The following is a 27,973-nucleotide window of genomic DNA, read 5'->3' as shown; positions in this document are numbered from 1 at the left end:
ATCTCAGTCCGATAGCAGACGCTGCAAAAAAATCTCTCAACAAGATGGTCACACACAGTTAGCATCTTCTATGTTCCCTTTAATTTAATTTTCTTTTTAATGTGGGAATAGTTCTCTACATCATACCTGTCTTTCCTGCGCTCCCCTATTGGCACAGGGCTGACTGAGATCCGAGGTAAAGTAGAAATGGATCCTTGTGATTGGCTGCTGGCAAATGAGGAAGTCTCCAGATTGAGTGGTGATTGTGGAGGCGTGATGAGGCTGGGACTGCTACACTCGGAATGCGAGAGGGAGCCTGGGTTTAGGTAAAGAGGAGCAGAAAAGAATAAGGACATTCCTAAAATACACACTGAAATATGAAAACTTCAACTTCATAACATTTTCCCTCCCAGAAAAGATCATTAAAAACCTAAATTTTCTCCTCAAATCTTTATTTTTTTATTTGCCTCATGCAAATGTTAGTTTGACATTTTGAATCAGAAGAAAAATTATTCTAGCAACCTGAGGAGTGTTTGGATTAATCACTTAGATCTAGATGTTATTCTTGTGTCTTAACACAATTTGACTACTGATCCACATGAACCCAGAGGTGATAAGCAAACCACTTACTGGTTTGCTTATCACAAACTGGTAAAGATTTTTCTGCTTAGGCAGTTTAACCTTAGTTTAAACCTCTATAAAAAACACTGAACTAACCAAGCTCAACAATAGTAAAGCAGACATTGAAAAAAATACAAACAAACAAAATAAATAAAATAAAAAGTCTGGAATTCTGCCCCCTCAGAGTTTGATCTGAGAGACTTCAATAGTCATATTTTAACAATCATTTGATGTGTTGACTGTATTTTACCAGCAGGCACAGTACCTCTGTCTGAGCCCAGCATGGAGCGCGGGTAGCGGGGAGTAGAGGGGATTTTGATCCTCTCTGTGCGGTAGTGAACATTATTGGAAGAACCTGTCAGAAGCATGAGAAGGATAAGACACAAAAATGAATGCAAATAGAAAAAGTGGTGTTGCGCTTTGGGACTGCTGGTGTGTGCATGTGCGTGCGTGCGTGCGTGCGTGTCAGACTGACCGAGCCGTGCACTGGATGGCAGTGAGTTTGTACCGTGTGAAGCTCTGCTGCTGCGTGATGATGAGGATTCGGAGAAGTCATTTGAGCGTTTCTGCTGGCTCAGGTCCAGGCTCAGACGACCCTGGTGTTGTGGGCTGCACAGGGAAAGAAAACAAGCTTTGAGACCATCATAACTGAACACAGATTCTTTTTTAATTATTTAGGCTGATTTTTACAAATTTACTCAGACCTGTAGACTAAAGAACTCTGTTCCCCACTGCCTTTAAAGTTCTAACACTTGACAGGAGTTTATTACCTTTTGGACTACTTCAGTTTTGCAGACACACAAGTGCACACTCAATGTTATATCATATGTATAAATCTTATTATTTCTACTGTATTTCTAATGTTTTTAATAATAGAATAATTGATAAACTATTTATTTAGTTTATGTGTTTGTTTTTTTGTACAGAGAAGCATGTTTTTTTACTGTATATGACAAAACTTTGAAAACTGTGTGAGTGGCTGGGCTAAATTGCAACATCTCGATATTAAGGCAAAGCAACAGCAGGTATGTAAAATAACTGTCAGTTTGCCTTGGGGAACTGGATAATTTTAAATCATTAGTCATTACAAAACACTAAACTTCCAGTTAAAGTAGCCTGAAGATAAACCGTCAGTTTTAAAGCTGGGTTCAAGGAAACTGTGGGCATTTAAAGGCTATAACCTGGTGTGGGTGTGCTGGTGGCATATCTGGGATGCGACAGATGGACAGTTGCTGGTATGAACACGGTGACTGCGCACAGTGTACACTGGATTCCTCATCACGGCCGTCACAGCGGGGCAAGGTGACAGTCCACGGTGGGTGGAATCTGCCAATTACACACATTCACACACACACGACCATTTTATAGACGCTGAAATCTGTGATTATCCTGAGAGCACATAGGGACCGACCTATGCTTCAGCAGTCTGCAAACTTACTCGGAGGTAGGGATCCACCGTAGACTGTGGGGACAAAGCCGACACTGTGTCTATGAGAGCGGCTGGGGGAGGAACGCAGCATGTCCCTGGGCTCTGGTGAATGCTCATCATTAGAGTAGCTCTGTGATTAATGACAGTTAAAAATTAAACAGTGGGGCAAGTACCATATGGCAAGAATGACAACCTGAACATCTCCTAACACTGAAAATAACATTTATCCTTAATGCATTCTCCAGGTATGGTATTTGAGCACTCGATTCTGACTCAGCTTGTGCACGGGGTGCAAGGCATCAATCACTCCGACAGACTGGCAAGAGGCAAATCCCAGAGGCTTTACTCTGTCTGGGCTGTAAATTCTATTATAAAATGGAAGCTTTGGCCCACCGGGATGATTTGAAAGGTCCCATTTTGAATTTTCCCTCAAATACATCATATTCTCTGCATTACAGAGGCTTCTAATCAAAACTACCCCATTTTGACTGAGGGTGAAAGCAAAATAATATTTTATGGGAAAAGCAAAAACAAATGTGACTCAAACTAAATGCACTTTTGCACCTCTGAGCCCCTCAACTCACTTGGAAGGTGGGAAGAGTAATGGTCTGAGGGGTCATCCTACGTCGAAGGGCAGGGGCAGATTTAGGGCGCGGCCTCTTCACCTCTGGCTCCTCCCCTCTGGTACGACCAATGTCCTCATCACAAGACTTCCGTGAGGTGAGGACCTTGCCTTCCACAAAATAGTGGTTTCCGTTCCTGTCCCTTTCTCGCTCACTCCTGTCTCTGCACTCGCCTGCTGCCATGGAGATGGCAGCCTCTCCCTTGCCGTCAGAGGTGATTGTGCAGTCAGAGGCAGAGCTGCTTTGATGTTTGTGTTTGAATTTGAAGGAGTCGCTGCGAGTGGGTGGGGTTGGGGGAGTTGGGGTAGGGGTTGATGAGGAGGAGAGGGACTCTGTCTTTGAAGGTTGTGGAGAGTGAGAAGCTGCTGCAGCAGCAGCAGCCACTGCTGCAGTCTGATTGGCTGCCATGTACTCCATCTTAGTGGAAGGTGTTTCAGGGCGTTTGAAAGTGTCTGGGTCAAAGATGGACTTCCTCTGCTTGGGTGATTTGTAGATGGAGAGTTGGGTGGCTGCAGAGACTGGACTAGTGTCTCTAGTATCTGGAGCGACCGACATACTTCCCACTATCATTTTTGGCCATGTGCCGCCACTGTGCTTCTTCTCCATGGCTGCATCCATGGTGATGCAGTCTGCAGGTGAAACTGGCTCAAAGGGCAAAGAGGAAGGCGCTTTCGTGTAGGGACAGCACTCTTGGAAAGCACTGGGCCCATACCGGCCATTTCCCAAGTCTGAAGATGGCCGAAGGCTGGTGGCATGGAGGGATCCTGTGGAGAAGGGCCTGCTGATGTCACCATACATGTCATCAGATTCACCTCTGACCTTTCTCCTCTCCCCAGAAATGCTGCCTGTGCTAGCGCTTCCAACATCTGGGCAGAAAATGTCCGTCTGTGTCGAGCTGTTATGTTTGAGATTCCGACTGTTCCGGGAGTGAATCTCCGACAGGTGAATGCGCCCGTTTGACTTCTCTGATGACTCGCGCAGACTCTCAAAAATGTTCTGGCCTGATGTGCTGTGAGGGAAAAACTGTAGAGAGAGCAATGGAAGCGATTAACCACACCTGATAAACATACTTTCGTTTTTTAAAAGAATACACTGACAAACAAAATGAGTCCGTTTTCTCAGTTCTCACAAACCACACTGTTGAATTTGTAAACCTGCTATGTAGGACGGACAGCAGTAGAAAGGAAATCTTTTAAAAACTTTCAGTCAGGCTCTCAGAGTTCACAGAGTGAGATGAATACTGGCCCACCTTCATAAGAGAGAGGCTGAGAGAGTCCCTGCAGCTACGCAGCAAAGCCTCACACTCTGTCACAGACTTGTTATCCAGAGCGATTCCGTTTATCTGCAGAATGGGGAAAAACACTGGAAATAAAAGCAGGTCCTTCAACACAAAAGCAATGCACACTTGTCTTTCCTGATATTCCCCCGATGCATTTGTACATCTTGGGTAGCAGTATCACTATAACAGATACACATCTACAAACACATACAGGTGACAAATCTCCTAAACATGAGATTCCCAGGCTCCGAGATGTGGTTTTCCCACCGCAGTAGCATATGACACAAGAAATCTAGGCCAATACATTTCAGTCTCAACAACCCCTCACACTGTAGTCTGCACATTCCTTTAGAACAGACGTGACCTGAGAGGATTCTCCAAAACACAAACAAGGTCAAAGATACTGAAGAGCAAACTACGTACTTTATTACAGCTGAGATTTAACATAAATTATGTCCTGAAAGAACATCATGCCTGAACCTAGAACAAGCAGGGGAAAGAAACCTTCACTTCTGATCTTTAGGGTTCAGTAGCGGGCATTCATTTGCATTTTGTACTTATTTCACCTCCAGTTCAGCACGCTGTTCTCTTTTTTTGCAAATGCAACTATGCATTTATTAAGTCATGCTAAAGAGATTATATAAAAAGGGAGACAAGGTAGTCAAATCTATATGGGAATTCTGTAACATCAAAGTTGCTCATGGCCACAAAGAGCCAAAGGATCACCAAGGTGAGAAACATGAGCCAATCGTGTTGTAACGGACCACTTTCATGCATATTTCTGGATGTCAGTGGGGCAATTTGAACTCTTGTTAGAAGAGTTGGGAACACATCTGAGGAGGCAGAGAAATAATTTCAGAGAGCCGATTGTCCCGGAGTGGTGACTTGCTCTGTGTCTGAAGTAAAATTGTGTTATTAAAGTGCTAGACTTGTTGCCAAATAGAGTGGTCTGATTGGTCAGATCTGTATATTCGGATTCAAAAATTTAAAAATCATACTGCAGATTTATCTAGTTATACGACATGGTCAAAGTGAAGAGGTGCATTAAGAAAATATTTTTAACCCACTAAATATTTGCGCAGATTTTACGTGTGTTAAGTCCTTTAAAGGTGATGCACATGTTTCATGATTCTAAACAAACCAGGGACCTAAGAATTCTGCTGCTGCTGGAAGATTAGCACTAAATACAAGGCCGCGTTTCCATCTCCTTTAAAAAGAAGGATTTCTGACACGTCTCTCTTCAGTTCCCCTCTGGGGTGAGTATACTGCAGCTATGTGCTTGGAGACAGCTCCACCTACCACTGCAGAGCTCCAAGATTTTGAGGATTTAATCAGAAGAGGAGACTTCCCTCCTTCCACTTCACACCCTCAGCCAAATCCCACCTTATCTACTTTTGGAGTGTGGATACTGAAATGGATCAAGGGCTGGATTAGAAACCCAAAGAAACCTCTGTGAACTGCAGTGTGCCAGACATACAGGAAGAGAGTATCAAAAAAAAATAGAGAGAGGGGATTTCATAGAAGCTGAAACTAACTCACAGCAATGAGTCTGTCTCCAACTGTGAGAGAGCCCTCCCTCGCTGCTGGACTTCCCTGGACAATGGCAGTGACAAACACTCCACTTTCCAGACCAATGCCACTGTCTAAGATACAAAAGACAAAAAGAGGTTGATGAACAAGGAAAATGCAGACATCTATATAAATATTTCAATCCATTTATAGAGACAGTAGTATACCTTTGTGTCCCATAAGGTTTATATGGACAGGAGTGACCAGCCTTCCTCCTAGAGACTTCCTCCTTCGTACCACCATATTGATCAGTCCTCCGCCATTAAGAACAGCCTTCACCACCTGCTTCCTGTCCTTATTGGTCAGGTCGATGTCATTAATCTTCAATAGCCAATCATTCACTCTAAAAAACATGAGAGAACAAAGGGTGAGGTATTTAATAAAGCATTAATAAAGCCACATAAACAGATCTTTTCTTGAGGCAGCTCATACCTTAACCTTCCATCTGCGATACTTCCTTTGTCCACCCGTGTAACAAAAATGCCACAATCTCCAGGTAAATATGGATCATTTACCCCCTCTGCAATATCAAACCCAAGCGCCTTCAAATCCATGTCATCCTGTGAAGCCAATAACATAAGTGTCACTTGGCTCATTCTGAAAAACCCATTTTAATGCCATCATGTTTTGACAGATCTTAGGGGTCTGCTGGCTCTCAGGAGATTAGCATGTGACCAATTCAATCTCAGCAATAAGACCTGACCACTACTCTTACCCTGTCCTTCTCAAACTCCACCACCTCCGTCTCCCACTCCAGGGAGTCTGTGTCAATGGCCGAGTCATGAGAGCTGTGGGCCATTAACTGACAGAACCGCGCCTCCTTGTCCAGCTGGCTTTCCATCTTCTCCCTTAACAAAGGCAGACATAACACACACAGAGTCAAAGGTTAGTCACTTGAGGAAGGATGGGCAGAGAGAAAAAGAAAGAGCAGGGAAAGAAAAAAAAATACGGCCTGGATCAAAAGGGAGCTGCATCTACAGATTGCGCAGAATTTTACATATTTTAATCTTCGTGTCAGTCTCGAGCTTTGTTTCAAAACATCTGACGTGCTCTCATTCTTACGAACACTTTCCATTTAGAGGTCCAACGAGTTCAATTTAAATTTATTCCCAGAAAAAAAAAAAAAAAATCTAAAAGTAGATTGCACACAATGCCACACTGTCAGCAAGATATATGGTGTCCTACTGAGGCATGCCTTAAGGGTTGCAGTGACATTAAAACCCCAATTGTACATCAGTCTCTGATGAGGATAGAGGAAGAAACTCAAAGTCACTGTATGGTGCATACTCTATATAGGGAAAATGTTAGATTACTAGTTTGATAATAATTGGATACAAGCACCATACATTACAAGTGGTTATAGTTAGATAATGTTAGGATTAAATTAGTAGATGGGGAAAGAGACTCGACTTTCCCCAGAATCTACCCTCCAGCCTGGAAATCGCAACCCTCGTGCAGGGACCTGACACATAATGGTTGTCATACACACTTTCGCCAGCAGAGGGAGCCTCTACATGCATTCTAAACACAGTCACATGAAGGGCCTTGAAGACAGCGAGACAAAATGTGTGTGTTCAAAACACTGACACTTTGCGGGATTACACTTTAATCTGGGTGTGTGGAAATGTTGCCAGAAACACAACTGCACTACACCATGTCTCCAAAGGCTGAATGTCATAGCTTATGCCCAGCCAAGCCACACACTGACTACAACAGCTTACAGAGACAGCACAACACACACAGCTGAGTGAGTAGAGGCCATGTTGTTTGCACTTGCTGAAATGCAGAAGACCTTTCCACTTATTCCTTATGAGTCTTTATTGGGATTCAGCTTTTATGAAACAAATGGAGAATAAAGTTGGAAATGTGGAAATATCATGCAGTGAGGGAGTCAAACAAGAGACTTCAGAGCTGACAGCAGCTTTAAAACCACGGTGAAGACTCACTTTAGTTCTTTAAGTTCTCGCAATGTGTCATTCTTCTGTTTTCTCATATCATCCAAATTACGCAGGGCATCAGCCAGATCGCTGACTGCCCGGTCCCTTTCTCGCCGCAGGTTGTCACACAGAGTCCTACAGAAAGGAGAGAAGGGAGATTGTGAGTAATTAGTTTATTGGAGAGGGAGATCAACTACAGACCCTCTCAGCTTTGCTAAAAGTCTTTTAAAAACCCATAAACGCACTGACCTTATGCTTTCCCTCTCCGCCACTATTTTGTCTCTCTCCTGGAAGGCCCAATCCCTTCGACATTTGGCCACCTCAGCTTCCTGTGTGGCCTCCTTCAGCTCCTGGGACATCGCTTCATACTGTTTCCTTAGCATCTCGATCTCCTTATTGGCTCGTTCCATGTCCAAGGTGGCAGAGTCTTGTTTCTAAGAACATTAAGAGTACATGAAAAAGATTAATTTTATAACACACTACGTCTCGTTTTTCATCTTAAGCATTCTAAACAATAGTCCCATACAACAAACCAAGTACTTTTCATGTATATAACCCTGCACAAGGACTATTTAAATGGCTGCTTAGTGGGTAGAAAGAGATGCTTTTTAATCATACATTTTGGTTTATACTGAATTACATATCATGGATCTAGGAAGAAAGGGCTAGATATAAGTGCTTGGCTACCTTTTGAAGAAAAAAAACAAGTTGGGAAATTGGTTCACAGGCTACACCAGTGATAGTATATGCTATAAAGAGGACACCACAACAAAGACGTCAACAGACGCTTCCTGAGATTTTATGAAAGAGCAGTGACATTTACTTGTCTGGCTTGATAGTATTCTCTGAGCAGCTGATCCCTTTGAATGATGGCCTCTGTTCTCTCCTTGCGGGCCACATCCCTCTCCTCCCGGACCGTCTCGATGTCCTTGCAGGCCTGGCTCAACTCCTTCTGGGCCTCAGCTTTGTCCTTCACCTCATGGCAATACTTCTCCAGCAGCTCATTCCTCTCGCAGATGGCCCTGTCACGGTCCACCAGTGACGAGTTCAACTCCTATCCCAGAACAAAAGGCAAAATAGAATGAGGGCATCTCAGCACAGTGAGTCATTAATGTGATGTGAAAATATTGTTGGGGGTCTAATGCAGAGTGATCTGATACTAGCTTCAAATCCTTTTGCAGTGTTCAGAAATATCCTCCAAAAAGAAGCAGAACCATTCGTGTGTACAGTTTGAGAAGGTGTCTAGTGATCAACCGATGACGCAGATGTGCAGATTTATAGATTTTGAAGGTTATGGTGAAAGTAGAGTCAATTCGGTTTTATTTAGAAAAACAAAATGATCTCAAAAAAAAAAAAAAAAAAAAAATCAAATAGTAAACCCAAGACCTTCAGTATTGCAATAAGAAACCAGTTGCATTTTGTTAGCCTTGGAAGCAGCTTGGCTAAATGTTTCCCCCACTCCAGGCTTTAAGCTACACTAGATGGTTGCTGGCTTCAGCTTTACCATGACAGCCAATGCTCCTTTCAGTTTTTTGGGTTGTTTTTTTTAAAATGACTACTACAAGTCAAATTCTTTGATGGATTTGGCATGTTTCTTTAAGCAGGTCATATTCAGTGCCAATTTTCTTGTCCTGAAGTCTATCAGTTATAAAAGACATATACACCTGAAGATATGCTGTTGTTTTAACGTGTTTTAAAGCCCGATACCTGTCTGAGAGCCTCCAACTCTTCACTGGCCACCACCCTCTCTGATGAAGTGTTTTTCAGTCGAGCCTCAGCTGCCTCCAGTTCAGTTTGCAACTTGTCCACCTCCTTGATCACCTGGTCCCTTTCACTCATGATGAGGCGATATTCATTAAACACAGAGTCCCTCTCCTCCTTGTACTTCTCGCAGTCCTTGGCCGACTTCAGCTGCAAGTTCTTGTAGCGCGTCACCTCTGACTGCAGCCGCTCCATCTCTCTCTGCAGCTCCTTGTTCTGAGCTGAGGACTTGTTCAGCTCCTGCTGCACTGAATCAAACCTGGAAGAGGGGAGAAATGCATGTAGTCTGAGTACAGCACTAACCCTACTTTGACTCAAACAGACAATTTAATTTAACCCTTTTGTGTCTTTTTTGTGTCACGTAATGATGCTTTCACCTCCTCATTGAGGTAGAGTACTGCTGCTGGTAGTGCATAGCTGAGTCTCGCTGTTTGAGCAACGCATCCATCTGCTTCTGCAGCCTCCGGTTCTCCTCCTCCGCTTGCTCCAGGCGGCTCAGGTCTGTGTTGTGGTTAGCTACCTTCTCACTGTAACGCTTGCTCAGGGAATCATACTCCTTCTTTACAGCCTCCAACTTCTCTATAGCAGTGTCGTACAGCTTATTTAATACCTCTGATGAGCCCTTCTCGCTCATTACCTGGTAACAAAAATGCATACAAAGCAATTAGCGTTGGTCAAAATGTTAATACCACAAACCTGTATGTACTTGTTGTACCCCACCTTAGCAGCAGATGGCGTTAATGTGCGGACAGGAGTGTAAGTGCAAGATAATCTGTGCCCACTTAAAACAAACAAAAAAACCAAACAAAAACAAAACAGATTTTATAAGGGCAAGTTTATTTCTAGGACTGCAGTTACGTACTTAGTTAACTGTGCTGGTCAGTCATTTGTCTTTAACTGTTTTAAGCACAGAGTGCGCCCTTCAGACTGCACTACTTATTCTCTTTCATTTCTGCAGGTCTTGCTGATATAGTCTTCCAGATTCCCAGAAGAGCTTCTGTGACCCGAAGGCTGTATTGACCTCTGCGAAAGCACACACTGCAAATGCACCAATGTGATCGTTACGTTGTTTGGGTCAGAGTGCCCTTTGCCCAAGCCAAGCCCTTTTCTTCTGTGTGTGCCCTTTTCAGAAATGCTCTGTGTGCATTTCCCTCTGCTTGGCTGCCCTGTGCTTGCAACTACTGCAGTGTCCCCATGGGTACTGTGTAAGACACTACTTCACAATATGGGTCACTGTCCCCTTGTGCTCTTAGAAGAAAGTATTCAGTACATAAAACACAAGAGGAAAGACTTTCTGACATCCCAAAATATATGAGGTGCGATCAAAAAGATAAAAAATAAAAAATCTGTGGCTGCCCCTTAGAAATGCAAGAACTGAATCCTGTTTAAATCTGATCACTATCAACTTTGAGATAGTCTCCTCACTAAGCAAGAACTTCTGGGAAATCGTGCTTTCCCAGCACATCTAACACCATCTCCAACGTGCACATTCTCTTATACACTGGTTTTTTTTAGGGGGAAAAAAAAAAAAGATACAGTCATGTGTGGTCAGTAGAGTTTAGGGAGAATGATTATAGTGTTGGTGCAGGAAAAAGACTTTGACTGTACATTAACACATTATGAGCACGGACAGCTCATGTAATTTAGCACAAACATTTGTCATTAAATGCCTCAGGATGTTAAGGTAGAACACTGTGTTAACTGACCCTTGGTGACTAATTCACTGCGTACAATCCTGTGCGTGCCAACAACAGCACCAAGCACGGGTTTGGTCACACTGTGGCCTTTACGTGTGTGCTCTTGCACTTGAGTTTCTGTTTATAGCAGTACACCCAAATCGCACAACCAATGACTGTCCTTTAGGAGAGCTGCCGCTCACACCTTGCAACACACGCATGAGCACACCAGCCTCACATGCTTTCAGAAAGATTACAAATATGTGGTGCCTTAGTAAAGGAACAAATATTTACATGAAAAAGCAGTTCGGTTTTATATATGCAGGCCCACCATCTGTGCCATGTCACTCAATCTCTTATATAACATCTGGACAGCAACAGCGGTGCGTCTGTGACCGCGTTATACCTGCTGTTGCTGCAGCCGAAGGTCCGCCAACTCTTTCTGGTCTTGACTGTGCAGTCGTTTGAGCTCCTCACAGTTCTGTTTTAGGTGGTTGTGCTCCCGGACAAGTTGGGCATTGTCCCTCCTGAGTGTTTCCATTTCTTCCTTCAGCTGTGTCTGGTCGCCCAAGACACGGCTGTGCAGCATGCTAAAAAGAGGAAGAGTGAACATAGATGGACGTGCAAACATACAGAGCAGAAAGCAAACTTTGATTAGATTAGGTAAACACAGACAGAGGATACGCAAGTACATGCAAAATGTAAAACTAAAATATTATTTATTCTACATCATCTAAAATTTGCAACCAAAGTTCAAACTGATTGAGAATAAAATTGATAAAAAATATTTACTCAGAGTAGAAGTTGTGAATGAATTGTTAAATTGTATTAGGTAAAAGCACACAATCATTAATGATATTAATTTACTTGCTTAGTAATCTAGGTGTGTGGAAAATATAAAAATATTGAAACACATGTTCTGCCTCTGTGCTCCAGAAATTTTGGCTGGGCTCACAAGCTATGAGGCTGAATGATTCAATCATATAAATGGCTCCATTTTCCAAGCTTTTAAAACCATGCACGTTGTTATATTGTAGTGCCAGTTCCCTTTAAACGTGAAAGCCGACTGTAGCTCCGAGCGATGTTCTTTCAGTCGGGTTAACTACAACACCACGCAAGTGTTTGTTACAGCTGCAGCAAAACAACGCAATAAAACTTGATTATTTCAATGCTGAAAAGCAGCAGATTGCAGAATCCCACCCCAAGCTTGTTTATATTCTCATTTTAACAACGGTTCTGAACAACACTTACCACTGATACCAAATGGAAATCTAAGCAACTGATGAGCACAAACTGCATAACAGAGATACATATGACAACAGAGTCCTTCATCAACAACAAGAAAGACAAAACTCGTTGCAAGGAAGACTTACTGGTAGAAGTCAGCCTCCTTCACAGCCTCCTCGCACCTCTTGAGTGTTTTAGTATGCTGGTTCTTCAGAGACTGCAGATCTGCCATGGCCCCAATGCACTGACTTTTTAGACGCTCATAGTCATGACTGGCTTTGGAATTTGGCCTTAAGAAGAAAGGCACCAAACCAAAATTTTATTACACAAGCCTTGAATGATAGCGTGCCCAAGCACATCGCAGATAAAAGAGCTGACCTTCTCTTTGTACAAAAATGCATAGTACTGGCATGTTTAATCCTAATAACAATACTTTAAAACTATGCGTGCATATAGGCATTTTAGCCTTGGTATCATGTGTTGCAAAGGAAACATCTTGTTTCTAGAGCACATTAAACTTTATTAAGCCGTCAGTGTCAATGTGCTCTCTCTGCAAGGCAAGGTCAACATTTTCCCAGACAGGTGAGAATTATTAAACATGGCAGCCAGCACTGAAGACAGCCAAGAGAGAGTAAACAATACCAGTGGAGCTCTGCTGATTCAAAGAGCAATGAATCCCAGATTTGATGCCTTTCATTTAGGCAGAAAAGGGAGGCATGAATGTCAACACTTTTATAGTCATGAGGCAAATTTAAAAAAAGTGTTACCAGGAGGTAACAAGAAACAGTGACAACAACAACAACAATTTGGCAAACAGGCCAAGATTTGCACCTGCAGTCGTCGAAGGTGGTCCCAGGCGATGCCAACGCCAGACGCTTACGAAGCTCATCCCGCTCCCTGGTCACCTGGCGGAGCTGCAGCAAGATGGTGTCCAGGTTGTCACCGGAATGCCGGTTGTCATTGATAGCTGGGGGTGGGGAGGATGCTTCACCATTAACAGGAGAACCTGGAACGGTAAACACATTACTGAGAAGCCCGTGACCATTTATCACACACTGGATTGTTTTATCTCATAAATTTGTTTTATCATTAAGAAGTTGCCTAGAGGATTTTATTTATTTTCGCCCCCCAAGAGTCTTTAGCGAGAGACAAAGCATGAAGGAGTAGGATTGTGAAAATGATTTCTTCCTAGTTTTGTTCATTTCTTCAGGTATAATAGATTTTCTATGACCAAATTAAGAAAATGTACAGATTTCTGTCAAATAAAGACACACAGACATAATTTCCTGCAAGATCACAGATCGTGTTTACACACAGTGTCACCCTCAATGGTTAATTCCAACCCAGGAAAGAAACAGACATACAACTGTCCAGATGTCACTGAATGCATTCCCTTTTCTGTGCCTCAAAACAACATCAAATTTAAACATTATGACCCATCCAGAAAGGATACTTGGTCAGAGTGTGCTCCCAACTTTAGAATTAGGAAGCAAAAGTCCCATCCAGCTGTGAGGGCAGCACCTGGTTGTTTAGAAATTCCTTTATAATATGCCAGGGGTTTTTCCTGAGACGCTGTGCAATAAAAGTTGGTGGGAATTACATTCGATTTAAAAGACTACACCTTTTGTAATGTCAGATGTAAAAAAGGAAAGAAAAAAAATGAAAGGTTTGTGCTGTATCTCTGGTATTTTCTTAACAAGGTCCCCAGAGATTTATCTTTAATCAAATTAAATGTCTACATAAATGCCTGCAATACAAATCCACTGAAATCTTGTTTTATGGAAAATATATGTTCTTATATTTCAGATTTTTTTTTTTTTTTTTTTTTTAAACCGAGTGTCACTGATGTGGTGCCACATAGATCGAGTCTCATAAATCATATATACACCATTACAAGTCACGTTCTGGGTTGTTTTCCTTGAAACATGAACCAGGGCAGGAAATCTGGGGATTATGTTCATCTTTGAGTCATTTTTTTGGACCTTTTGGAGGTTTATGTAACACAGCTGAGTCATTTGGACCTTTGTCAAGCCTAGGGAAAGGAAAACATGGCTTAAGGAACGGGAGATGTGTGGCGAGTGCCCCAATGGTGGGTTTAAAGGAGAAATAAAACCGCTAGATCCTTCACTGTAACGCTACAGGAATTACGCCAATATCAGTGTAAACAGCTTCCCAACAGTGCACTGTGGGCATCATACAGAACCAGTGTGACCTGACATGACAAATAACTTCTTAAAAAGGCTTCTTGGGTCGTTATACATACCAACACTGCTGAGGGAACTGCTGCTTTCTGAGTCGGAGGGCATTGTGGAGAGAACGCTGTACGTGGAACCTGCCAAGAAAAGCGATGCGGTCAGACTTACAGCACCGACAGAATGATGAACCACTTACACACGAGCCTGAATTAATTGCCGGTAAAATGCCAAATGAAATGAATATTACATAGCCAGCTTCATATTCCCTGCACAGCTGTATTATAAATGCGGTACTGGGTTTATACTTGGAATAATAACTTCAATTCTCCTCCTTAGCAGCTCTATATTATCACTCCAGACCCCTGTCGTCATTAAACCTCCGTTCCCTCACTGTGCACTCTGCCTTGCTTTGATGTATAGTCCCTGTATGTTTCTGCTACACAGGCAGAATGTCACGGCTGAAATGGGATTTTCTCTTTTTATGTCAAGCACATAGAGAGAGTAGGAGAGAGAGAGAAAGAGAGCAGCAGAGAGAAAATGATTCTCTATCTGAATAGCTATGCACAACGTTAAGCTAGGGGATATTTCACACAGGCTACCACAATCCATAGGAAAGACACTACAGATCGCCGTTATAATGCAGAGTCCCTGCTCCAAAGGGTAACATAAACATGGCTGGCAACACAAACTGCCCTTTTCTTAAAAAACACATCTTTGACTTATTGCAAAATGCATCATCCATCGTCCTCTACAGCTTTCTTAGATTCACCAACTAGCCACTTTTCTATTAAGTTTTTACTTTCCAAATGCTAGACTGTTATCTTCAGCAAAAACACTCAGACGATCATTGTGTGTAACAGTCATCTTGCAAATATCATACTGAGTAAACAGTTGCACTAGTATAAACATTCAGACTTGTGTAATTTTGTAATACTAGTATTTGTGATGAATTGCACAATCTCTAATCTGAAATGTAAAATAGATACTGATGCAGTTAGGGACTGAAGTGTTTTGTTTTTTTTAAATACAATATTGATATATAGCATACAAAATACTCGTATTAGAGAAACTGGAACCAATGATAATGTTTTGCATTTTCACATGTCTACAACACTAAATTTGTCCTGTCTGCACTGTTAAAGTGGGGGGGAAATGACGCCGAGGTAATTTATAAAAAAAAAAAAAAAGCACAATGAAACTGAGATAATACTAATCTGATGTGATAAATGAAAGCCAAACAGAGGGTTTAGGAGAACAAGGGATTGGTAGCTGTCAGCAGCAAGCAATTGACGCCAATAGTTCTAGACCTCCATCTCTGTCCTTGCTTCCCCACTGGGTTTAGCTACAGCTCTGGCTCCAGCCCTCAATGTGTGACAAGGCCAAGCCTAATTAACTATGAGCTCTGTGCGACTGAGCCACTCCATCTTAGGCCCCGCAGACAGAGGAGGGAGGGAGGGGTGCAAAAGGAGAAACATGAAGAAGGCATGGAACAGAGCAGAACAGATAAAAGGAGATAGCCTAACTAAAGTTGCACAGGCGATAAGGAGGGAGAGAAGTAAGGAGAGAGACTGTGAAAATAGAGAGAAGCAGGGCGGAAAGGCTTTTAATCTGTTCTGACGTTCCCCGATGCTCAACACTTTTACTCCATGAAGTGCTCGGAGCACACGGCTTTGATTTCATATTGTTCCATCAGACACAATGAGCACCACTGTGGGGTTGCACAGCATTAATTCTCTACAACCCAGCTATGCAAAAGGCTCATGTGCATTTCCGAAGAGGCAACTAAAAGCAACCAAAAGCAACTACTGACTTCTTGAACCCAGTACGTGACGGTTAGGGTTTTAGAATAAAACTCATGAGCCAATGGGAGGTAATGTCAGCTCTAAACCTTGAAGGAATAAAAATAAAATACTGAACGGAACAAAACCCTCAATTTGTGCTGTTTTTGGCACAAACAAAGATCTTACAAATCTAGCTACTTGGGGCAATCTAATAGAGTAGTTAGGATACATACAGAACAGGTAAAAATTCCCTTTTGCACTCGACTCCCTGGTTCCACTCCCAGCCTGTCAGACCATAGCTGCAGGTGATTTATCTACCCTTTTTCTAAACAACATCTAAATCAAGGAAAACAAAATGAATATCAACATAGAACGCTTGCTTGCTTGCTTTTTAATCAGTTAATTCCATAAGCACCCCAACAACTGTACACCTGATTGGCATGAACCAGCCGTTGATCTGAGGGTCAACAGCACTGGAGTTTTCCTGTAGCTTTTAGACACTGATACCAATTAGCACCAGCCACAACAAGTGAGGCTAATCATTTGTAAGCATGTTCACTGCATCAATAAAACAGACATCCATTAAGGCGGCATAGATCTGATGCTCTACAGAGGTAGAATCCGATTGAGTCTGCCAATAGGAGGCACACAGGACAGATGAGACCTGAAAGATTGCTTTCAGCCTCATAAATAGAAACATGACAGCTTTTATCAGGAGATATTATACACGGGGTGCACAGACTGAAATTCTTGACGATTACTAATACTGATATTTAATATAATATTTCAGGCAATGCCAGTACACATTGACTTCACACAAATTCAAAACTGAAGCAATATACCGATAAACCACCGATGGTCTACAGGGTAAACAAATGCCAACAAAAGAGATGCATTCTGAGGTGAGAATATAATCCAGTAGAAGACCTGATGCAATGGTAACAAAAGACTGTCACAGTCACCTAAATAGGTTAGGGGAGTACTTGCCATTCCTAAGGAGCTCCGCTTTCCCCACTTGCCCATCTGCTTCCCTTTAAAAAAAATCAAAAAATGAAAAATAAATAAATAAATAAATATTGGGATCACTACCAAAAGTTGCTTCAAACAACGAGATTATGTTCTCAAGGACATAAAAGGAGATGGCATAAGTTGCCATAGTGAAACTGGATGAGAGGAATAGTCAAAGAGGACGGCATGAGAGTTGGAGGAAAGCCTTAATCAAAGAAAGATACAAACTCTGCCTCCTGCAGTGGCTGAGACTAAATTATTCATCAATTCCAGAAAATTCTGACAATGAGATAGTTTCCCCCTAAAGTAAAGACACATGATTATCAGTGAGATGGGCTCCTTGCTGCTGCCGCTTCAAAACCCCTTATTTTTTTAGAGCACATTGACAAGCCTCATTGCTTCTGATTTAAAGCAAGCAAGGCAACTGTGATATTTCAAAGCCCTCTACAGACAAACATTTTGGGGCAACTTGGTAGAGCAGCAGCATTAGCATTCCAAAAATAATACAGTGCGCTTTTCTTTATTAGCCACTGTCAGCTCTTCTCACTGTCAGTGAGCAACAGTGATTAAAACAAAGTTGAGGCTAGCAGAGTCTGTGCCCTTTCTCCTTCACCATCCTTAGCTTTACAGCCATTTAACCACAGAAGCGCAAACAATAGCAACACTAATAACACGGTTGACAACAACCCACTCATTTTACAGTGTGCTTAACTGAGGCTGAAGGATGTGTCAGCGCTAAGCCAGAGAGCAGAAAGAATGATTTATGCTGGGTAAGCTAGACCTCCGAATGCTGGCCGTGTCTCTGCACACAATAAGGACAATGTTGTTTAAATTAGCAGTGTACAACACCCCCCAATCATTATATCATGATACTGGTACACAAATATACACACGCTTATGTCCAAACCTCAATATCTCTACTCGGGGAGCTTCAGAAAGTAGTGTGCCAAACTTCTGGTGAGGCACTGACACCACATGGAAAATTCTGGGAAATGAGCCAGCTCAGCCTTACTACTGGGGTAAAGGATCGATCGTCTGATTTAAAAAGTGTACAATTAGCGTAAACACGAATCTGTCAAACATGACGATGTCATGAGCAAGGATTACTCCACTGCACGCCCGCCCACCCACCTTTTTCCACTTAGACTTGAGTCTGTCCTCTAGCATGAGTCAAAACTAAATCTGTTTTACCACCAAGCAAATAGCAAGATCACCCAAATGTAACCTTATAGTAATCATGGATCCTTGCAAACAGTTTGAAACATTACCCTCCCCAAAGAAAAACAAAAACGCTACTGCCATCCATTCCAGCCTATTATGAGCAAACCATAATGTGGCTTCTTTATGCAAAGAACCCTTGCTCAGCATAAATGAGGCATGATTTGTTTTAGATCAGCTTACTCGTGCCAAGGGTTGGGTCAAAAAGAAAAAAGGTGCCAGAAAGAGCCCAATACAGGTTTTTGAGAGGAATGCTGCCACTGATCTATGGCAATAAATTTCTGTACATACACACATACACACATTGTTTTCAGAATCAGAATACTTTACTGATCCCTTGGGGAAATTATTTATTTATTTTTGTAATTAGCTCCATTTGCAAACCAGTAGGTAACTTATATTGGGAAGACATCAGTAATCTTGCTCCAACTACTGTTCTGCTATGAGGCATATTCTGCAAAGTCAGTTTGAATTTAGTGTGAGCTGTCCTCACAGCAACAGATAATGAATTTTCTATTCCTCATGGTTGTTAACATTTTGAATTGTAGGAAAATTAGCATAGCACTTGGTCCCAGAGGTACAATTATAAACGTCCTCGTTTCTGCTTGCTATGAAGCTGTGATTAATAAAAACACAACAGATGTGCTTGCCATTGAGTTGAAAAAGGCTACAGACACTGCTGTTGTCTAGATTTTACCCCCAAAATATGGAGAGCAGCATCAGTAAAAGTACTGTGAATATCAGTATCAGTCCAAACCATACCTCCCTCTACCAGTTACATGCCTCAGCAAGTGAAAAAGCCAAAACACTGCCAAAAAGCCAGTTTGCATGGAAAAACCCCACTGCTCTAATTTCAGCAACCTTTGTGATGTTCCCTTTGCGTTTAATCACAGGGCAGCATATGTTGATTCACAAACCATTTTCATTTTGCGTTGAGGTAACTCTGTGATTAAGCCAAACTACCATTTCTTAAAAAGGTCAACAAGAGAAAGGAGAAGAAAAGAACATAATCATTTTTCAGACCTGCAGACGTGGTGGGTAGGACTTTAACAATTCTGGGCAGGAAAAGCAAAATATTCTACACTGCAGTTCTCTGTGTGAAGCAATTATGCTAAAGCTTGGTGAGGTATCTAAATAATAAAAGAAAACACCCCACTCCCCCCAAATAATCTATGTAGCTGCTATAAAGTCTTTGCTGATATAAGTGTTTTCTCAGGTTTCCTTACATGTGCAGAGCCCTAATGCAGTGGAATTATTAGCAAGCACTAACCAATCCTCGAACTTTCTGTCGCCTTCGTTCGTCTGATATTAAAAGCATATGCACTAATTGATCTAAAGTAAAATAACAAATCACCAACTAACCACGACTACGCATAATACTTTAGTCTTATCTAATCTTCAATAAGAGGCAGACCCACATGCAATAACGATTACTATCATGATTATTATAGTAGGGGTGCAACGATACTCATATCGATATTGAACCATTCGATACAGTGCTTTCGGTTCAGTATGCATATGTATCGAACAATACAACATTTTTTATTTATTTTAATCAACTTTTCTTCTGACGATACAGTCTGTGTTGAGCGCTCAGTGGATCTGCGTTCGACTACTCCGCCTAGGCTGTACTGTCGAGTGCAGATCCACTGAGCGCAGCGCAAACTAGCAAGACAGAAGCTAAGCTCGTTGCAACATGGCAACTACCTCAGTGCTACCCAAAATTGAACCTCCCCCACCCTCATTCAGATCTGGCGTTTGGAACTATCTTGGTTTTCATGTGAAGCGTGACCCTGATGGTAAGTGTGCCATGGAAAAAAGTAAAACAGTATGTCGGATGTGCCACGCAATGCTCAATTTGTGGGAACTAGTGCGATAGCGCAGTTAGCTTGTTAACGTGTTGACGCCGTCCAGCCCCAAGCACGGGGAAATCCGCGGTAACTTGTTAACGGAGATTTGCCGCGTTATGACGTTAATGTGATTTTAACGAGATTAACCCTGACAGCACTAGTGGGAACACAACGAATATGACTCCACATTTACACCGACATCGTCCTAGTGCAAAGACAAGTGGAAGCAGACAAAAACAACAAGCACACATGCTACACACTTTACCCGAGTCATTTAGACAGCCGTTAGCACATGATTCTCCTTATGGGGACCTGATATGTTTAATATGCTGCTGAGAATATACCCCAGAAGAAGCGTATAGTATAGCTTTTATTTTGGAAAGAGCCATTTCTCTGTAATAAATTCTCTTTTCCAAAGATGAGCTATTTCTCGAGCAGATAGATTAATTTTTTTTTATTTTGTTGTTTCAGCAACATTAAATTTAAAAACTGTACTTTTGAGTTAAAATATATATTTATAATTTTAATGAATGATGAATTAAAAAGGCATGAACATTTGTTTTTGTATCGAACCGAATCGTGAATTTTGTGTATCGTTGCACCCCTATATTATAGGTTAGGTTTGACCCAAGATCACATGACAAAAGAAAGAGACAATACAAGCTGACGGAGAGAAAGATAAGACGCCAAAATGGAAACAGAGTAGGTGGAAGAAAAATATAAACAGAGAGAAAATACAGCACAACAAAGACAGAATGGGGGTAAGGATGGTTAAACAAAGAGAGAAGCTATTCATTTCCATGACTTCACGATGCTGGTAAACATTTATATTCTGGCATTTCCTCCACTTTGTGGGGTAATTAGGAAGTGAAGAAACATGTGTAAAATGGTAATGTAGTTCTGTTCCACTATACTGCCTCCTGGCTGTTGATCTCGCATTCAGAGTGTCAATAAGCCCACCATCAGATATTAATCCTAGTAAAAGTGAAAAAAAAAATAAAAATAAAAAATACACATTTTACCCTGTTAGAAATCAATAGAATTAAATTGGAACAACACCACTGACCCAAAGGAAGTGGTGAGGTCAGACTCATTACTGTGCATCTCTGGCTTTGATTAGATGGATTTATTGAGTTAATACTGACAAGAAACCCTATACCATTAAAACTGGTAATTACAACTCAACTAAGGCCCTGAAACTAATGATTTCATTATTTTCTGTTGAATGATTAGAAGATTAATTGGCCAAATGTTCCAACACTAATGTCAGTGACACACTATTAATGTCCTAAAAAGTACGAGGCATCCTGTCTTGATGGTTATACGGATATACAGCAATTTAAAGTCTTCATCTTATTTTTAAAAAATAAATAAATAAATAAATAAAATTTAAAAAAAATGCTTCACGACAGCTGATTATCAAATCTAATTAACAGTTAAGCCTCTATTATACTGTGTAACATGTTCCAAAGTAACTTGTTACTGTACTCACATCACATTTTTCAGTTACACCGTAACAATTTACTGCATCAACTTCGGTAATAACAAAACAGTTACAATTATGTTGTTATTTTGTGACTTGCTTTACTGAGGCTCTTCACTTATTTGCATCACGAGCTGATTGCACATTTACAATCAGCTGACATTAGTTTGTGTGCACAGAGGAGAATAGACACTTATTTTTACTGCGTGAAAAGATAAGAGTATAACAATAAGATAAGAGTGTCCAGAACAGAAAGAGTAGGCTGCTAGCACAACATCGTCTATTTGCAAGCATCTGCACAGATCGCTAGCTTTGCGTTTGCATGCTAAGAACCTCGAGTGACGTTAAAGTTGTTAAAGTTAACTGTATGTCAACCCCAAACCAGCAGCCAGAGCCTGATCTTCAGCAGGTAAAAAAGGCAGCGATGAGCAGTCAGGCTTGTAGTAATATGGCCCCCATTTAAAGTCACAAAGCAATTATGTTTTTTTGAGTATCAAACCAAGACCTGATGGCCAAGTAGCTGTTCCTGTTATGCTTCTTTGAAATCCACTTGAAGCCCACTGTCTGGGGGACATGCGTACTTGTTGCATTGTAATGGAGATTCTCTGCAGACAAGTCCACACAGTCACAAAAAACAGGCAGGCACACAGACTTTCGCATGGACTGATGCAAAAATTATGTCACTCAGACCCTAGCAGACTTAGACGAGCACGAATAATCTAGGCTTTAGGTATGTTAATGACATCCAAGGAAGTGCAGTGACAAGATGAAAGTCATCTACGTAAGCAGTTCTAATATTATGGATACAAGTTAAATTCCCACTGACGTAGTCTGACACAGGGAACAGAGGACAGAACGCTGCAATTGGCCCATTCTGCACCACCACATTCTGAGTAAACGCTGCACTTATAAATATGCACGCCTGCACTCAAAATGCATGTGGAATCCGCTCAAATATCAATCACACTAAGCAGAAACTAAAAGGAGCTGAACTGATGGCCTTCTCTGCGCAACTAGAACACAACAGACTGAAGCACACCAGTTGGTGAAGGAAAGGAGAGTGCGTTGACAAGGTAAGTGGCAGTGTGCATCACAGAGTGACAGACACTGACAGACACTGACGGAGAAAGTGAGGTCAGGTCTGGACCATGGGAGATATTTAAGGCCAGTTGCCATGACACGAGAGTTGGGGTCATAACTCACTCTGTCTGTCCACCGTGTTTTATGGAGTGGGACAGAAACTCCCCCTCCAATAACACTGGCCTATGTCCTAGGCTGCTGTACACAGAACAAGCTGCTGACTGGGCACTTTGAGCCTGCTCAACTTGTCAACAAAAGGTCTGTTGTCTCCCGCTCTCTTACTCCCTCTTTCAATCACCCTCCTCTATCTTTCTGACGCGTCCTTTTATTTAAGTGTGCAGAGAAATGAAACCACTCAGTGGGGGAAAGAAATATAATGGGTCATAGAAAGAGAAAGTTAAAGGAAATAGATTGTGACTCAGAAAAGGACAATAAAGGAACAAAAACCAAAACCACTGATAAAGCAAAGGCATACAGACAGCAGAAGAAGATTGTGGATGTTGCATCCTGTCAGGAGATTTGTGTTACCCTCCTCTTGCAGTGTGTTTAAATCACTGTCAGACTCTGAAAAGAGTGGGGGGTGTGCAGGTGCATCTTTTCTACTACACTTTTCTTTCATCTTTTCTACTACACTTTTCTTTAGGTACGTCACTGTTGGTATAATGCAAAATAAGGCACAAAAAAACAAAACAAAACAGCATGATTGTTGCCATTGCATGAATTTATGAAATTCATTCAGTTTCATTTAAAAGCCAAAACAATATTCTAAGGGAATCTTTGCCGTTTAATGAGAGGTAAAAATGTTGTCAAAAATCAGGAAGCCAGACTTGGTCCCCCCAGCACACAGATGCGCAAAAACAGGCTAAATAATGAATGTGTTTGCGTGTTCTCTACAGCAAATGTGCTGCAGGTTGCCACTGAAACACTTATAATTTACAGAGCCCGAGCTTTAAAGAATACAGTACTTATGCGTGCATCTGTATGTTTTTCCTTTGGGCTGAGGATGCTTCTTTGGATGATTTCGTGTGTGTGTGTGTGTGTGTGTGTGTGTGTGTGTGTGTGTGTGTGTGTGTGTGTGTGTGTGTGTGTGTGTGTGTGTGTGTGTGTGTGTAGAGGCTCAGCTGGCACAGGAGGCACATCTGAGAACAAAAGCAGGCAGGCAGCCTGAGAGGAAAACAAGTTGAGAGCAGGTTGCTATCAGCAAGACTCATCACACTCATATTCTCTCTTTTTACACACCCTGCATTGTTCACAGATACACCGCAGCTTTGAGGATTTCATCCATATGTGCTTTTTCTACCAGATTCTTTGCCTGAAGGTGCTCCGTGAGCAGCTTGTCTTCAGTCTCTTGCAAGTATGGCTAAAACATGGTAATCGCATCATCCGAATTACTATATTAAAAGATAATAAAGAGCACATTAAAGAGAAGCACAACACTTGAGTCAAAGCAGAGGGAGTCAAAAGCGTGACAGCTAATAAAGAGGACTGTAGAAGTACGATAAAGCGCGTCTCACAGAGAGAATTTATACCAGAGAGAGGAGAGCAGGCCCTAATCCTTTGTTGAATAACCACAGGCTGACAAGCCAGACTCATCATTTGTGCTTGCATTCTCCTAATACAAGGCAGGTCAGCTCTGAGGCCCGGTGTTATGATCTATAAAGGTGAGCAAGTGAAGAAAAACCCAAATCCAGACTGCCAAGTACTGCCAACAGCAAACAGACCAGACCAGACCAGACTCTCAGCTGCTCACAGAAACACAGTGAATGTGTTTCTTAGCATGTCAGCAGGTGTGTTATTCTGCAGCAGCAACAGTCAATACAAGGAAGTAATCAAGCTTAAGGAAGCATTAGTGATCCAGTCAGCAGAGCAGCAAGAACAAATCAGCATTACCTGCTAAGATCTACTTGCTGGTAGTAAAGTGAGGCGTGCTACAACTTGGCAGCCGTAAACTATGGACACAACTGTAGCCGTTTCACACAGGGTGGCTTCAAAATTATTCAACATTGCCTGCATTGCATTGCATTTAATGTGAAATGTATCAAAAGCCAAGCATGGTGCTGCATCTCTTCCCCAGATTTGGATCTCAAGGCTCATCCTGCATTCAGGCCCTCGGGGCATGACACTGTTTGTAAGCCACTGGCTTCAGTCATTCAGACAAAGTAAAACAGGCAAAACTAGATGAGGCTTTTACACTTGGTTGCCCTTTGTCTCCATGCAACAACAACCCACACCGCTGAAGAGGAGGGCACTTGCTGTGAGGACAGAGGCCAAATGAAATGAATGCAATGAATAAACTCTGATTAAAAATACAGCATTAATGCACAACTGGAGAAAAAAAAAAATCAGTCCTTGTTAGAATAAAAGCATGGTTTGCTCCCCCAAAAGGGGAGTGTGGCCTGATGCAGACCAATCCATTTAGGCATGGGCAGGCTGCATGCACACATCACGCACAAGGTACAGACCAACATGTGAGTGGTACACCCGTTGTCATGGAAACAACTCGGATTAATCTAATGTACCATAGCCATCGCATGCCACTAACAACACATGAGAATTTGTGGTGGTTATTAGGTGGTCTGACTTTATTTAAACAGAACACTGATATCAACACTTAAAATATTCTGAAGCTATAGCAACTCAATCGAATTCTACACTATTGTAATGATTTTTATTGGACTGTAGAGTAAAGAGAGGGCATAATGGCGAGCAATGACAAAAGTCCTTAGTCCTTGCTTGTGCATTATTTCTCCAGCCTGCAGTTTAAAGATCAAGGCTAGTGCTTTATATTCTGCACATTTAACAGCACAAAAATTTGCACATTGCCATTAGTTCTTACAAATTTCACAGCATGCATAAAGGAGCACTGCTGCAACCCCCCTCTACAACCTCTTCCCGTTCACCTTTCTCATGGCAAAGCAAGCTTCCAGCTTGAGTATTGTGTAGCTATCCACACACACGGTTTCTTCTGAGAGACCACCCAGATTGTCGCTGCTTACAGTAAGTAGTACTCATTTATAGATTCAAGTGAAGACCCGTTCAGGAGAACTGAGAGTCTCAGCTCTTACCGGTGGAGTGGTCCACAGGTCCTCCCCCGTTGTTCCCGAACAGAGCAGCATACAGGTCAGGGTATGCCTTCTCCAGGGCCACACACAGGTCGAGGAAATGGTCGCTCTCCTTGTTCATCAGCATCTTCAAAAGGTGGTCGACTTTCTCGGCGCTGGACGAACAGTTCTGGTCCAGCTCGAACCTGTCGAGTTGACTCAAAGTACCGGAAACTATCAGCAGCTCGATCACACGGTCCGCATCTGTTATGGACTCCAATAAGTTCTGGTGACACTGGTCTAGCAACTCTTTGTGCTTTGGCTCCATTGCTATCCGCTGTAGTTCCGTAGCTTCCCAGCTAACCTCAGACGGCCAAGTGGATGCAATATCCTTCCCGATCAAAAGTACTGAGCGATTATTGAACTTAACTTGTAGCGGCTTGCAGAACTTCGCCGGAGCCACCACGGCATTAGGTTGCACGGGAGAACAATTTTTATAGCATACTGAAAAAGGCACAAGAAGCCATATTTGTTGCCCAAGGCTGTTGACTGCACTAAACAGCGATACATTTTTCCATCTTACCAACGTGTGGCGCTTCTCGTCGTTTTTCGTTCCCTTTCAGAGTACGCTTTAACCGAACACATTTTCCTCTTTTTATGTATCATTTCATGCGCCTTTTGCTGACTCAACTGCTGGGGAAAACTCACGTAACTCCGCCGCTGCTGCCCAGTTACACTGTATCCTCCGCCATGTCTGAGCAACTCAGCAGCTGCTGCTCGCTGTCAATCAACGGTCCGCTCGGTGACCATATAAGGCAAAATGAGGCGGGGAAGACGCGACGACACGCCCATTTTTTCAATGGGCGTACACATCATCCCCGTACTACGTCGAAAATCCCAGGTGGAAAAAAATCACAACGAACAGAATGAAAATATTAAATAATAATATTAAAAATATCGACATGGCGGTAAAGAACCACAAATGCTGCACTTCTACCCAAAGGGGGAACGTTCTAATTTGTATTCTTATTACAGTACTGTAATAAGAATACAAATTAGAACTACTAGTTAGTATATACATACTAGTTAGTTAGTATACATTTATATATTCCTATTTTGAGTATGTATATTATTAATATTCATATAGAGATTTATTTGTTATATCTACAGTAAATGCCATATATTCTATTTCTGTATCACGGATTTTTGCATCATGACAACAAGACAAATATGTGCAAAAACCTGTGGACAAACTTGCCAACAACAATAAATAAATTCTGATTCTGATTCTTTAATAAGATTTAATACGATTTTGCAGTTTGAAGCCATTGTTATACTTTTTACTGCAGTAAGTGTAAATTGAACTCTACTAAGTCAGATTTTACTGATGCAGTCAACCGGCACAAAACGACAGTGTGTTGCTAATTACATGATAATTATTTACGTAATGCAAGGCTTTGTGATGGAGGATGTTCTTGCTAGTTTTACCTAAAGCATATATCTTTCCTCAGTGTGAATCATCTCCTATGTCACCACAGTGCGTGAGATGAATTTGAGAGCTAAAAAAAAAGAGATGTTGCCAAAAATAGGCTGGTTGATAAACCGGGTGATATTAATTCATTATTCTAATCTTTGGATTTAACACTGACACATCAAATCAGCAGAGCTTCATGCTAATCCTCACTGACTACATTAGGAATTTTATTTTGGAAGAAATGTTAAAGCAGTGATAAAAACATAGGGATTTTTATCTTGCCCTTGCATAATGCTGCTGCTGCTGAAGCCACATTATGCGCCCTGCTTCGAAAACCAAGCCGCACTGCAACCAGTTTTACTCTGCGCGCTAAGTATGTGTGCAGGATTAGGCAGAAGAGGGCAAAACGCCATTTGTGAACGTATATGCGGTGACAAATGATATGTGTATTTGACTAGGCTTTGTGAAATGCAGTGTGATGATGATGGATGCACTCTGCCTCTAGTCTACAGATGAATAAAGACTGCTGGCACAGAGGCAAGCATCTGCGGGCATACCTCTCAAACCGTGACCTTATTCATGCATGCACTGAATCTCATTGTGACATCGCCTCCAAACCCACACCTCCTCCTTTCTGTCTATCTGCCATGCTGGCTCCATAGCTTGTGCAACCATGTGCTATCCCTTTAGATGAAAAATTAATTACAATTCATTCATATCAAAGGGAAGCAGGTCCCTAGTG

The 27,973-nt window shown here is 41.9% G+C and overlaps 1 protein-coding gene across 4 annotated transcripts in view; it reads right to left on the bottom strand.

Moving 5' to 3' along the window:
* The window catches only part of dlg5a (discs, large homolog 5a (Drosophila)), a 40,188-nt gene extending 13,662 nt beyond the window's left edge, over window positions 1–26,526 (bottom strand). For 3 of the 4 annotated variants that reach the window (XM_026189611.1, XM_026189613.1, XM_026189614.1), the window contains exons 1-21: window positions 25,782–26,526; window positions 14,365–14,433; window positions 12,933–13,107; window positions 12,248–12,391; window positions 11,281–11,464; window positions 9,576–9,835; window positions 9,145–9,457; window positions 8,261–8,491; window positions 7,687–7,871; window positions 7,447–7,572; window positions 6,216–6,348; window positions 5,933–6,060; window positions 5,668–5,843; window positions 5,471–5,574; window positions 3,902–3,994; window positions 2,614–3,675; window positions 2,039–2,159; window positions 1,782–1,926; window positions 1,076–1,209; window positions 866–955; window positions 127–295 (exon numbers count right to left, since the gene is read on the bottom strand). In XM_026189611.1, the coding sequence (XP_026045396.1) occupies window positions 127–295; window positions 866–955; window positions 1,076–1,209; window positions 1,782–1,926; window positions 2,039–2,159; window positions 2,614–3,675; window positions 3,902–3,994; window positions 5,471–5,574; window positions 5,668–5,843; window positions 5,933–6,060; window positions 6,216–6,348; window positions 7,447–7,572; window positions 7,687–7,871; window positions 8,261–8,491; window positions 9,145–9,457; window positions 9,576–9,835; window positions 11,281–11,464; window positions 12,248–12,391; window positions 12,933–13,107; window positions 14,365–14,433; window positions 25,782–26,085 (4,346 nt within the window). In that variant the 5' untranslated portion in view covers window positions 26,086–26,526. The remainder of the gene's footprint in view (window positions 1–126; window positions 296–865; window positions 956–1,075; window positions 1,210–1,781; window positions 1,927–2,038; window positions 2,160–2,613; window positions 3,676–3,901; window positions 3,995–5,470; window positions 5,575–5,667; window positions 5,844–5,932; window positions 6,061–6,215; window positions 6,349–7,446; window positions 7,573–7,686; window positions 7,872–8,260; window positions 8,492–9,144; window positions 9,458–9,575; window positions 9,836–11,280; window positions 11,465–12,247; window positions 12,392–12,932; window positions 13,108–14,364; window positions 14,434–25,781) is intronic. The other variant, XM_026189612.1, reaches the window with a different exon arrangement.
* Between the last annotated feature and the right edge of the window lie 1,447 nt (window positions 26,527–27,973).

Source organism: Astatotilapia calliptera, chromosome 13, assembly GCF_900246225.1.
Source record: "Astatotilapia calliptera chromosome 13, fAstCal1.2, whole genome shotgun sequence".
NCBI lineage: Eukaryota > Metazoa > Chordata > Actinopteri > Cichliformes > Cichlidae > Astatotilapia > Astatotilapia calliptera.
Note: the sequence above shows the minus strand (reverse complement) of the source record. Positions and strands in the feature narration are given on the sequence as shown.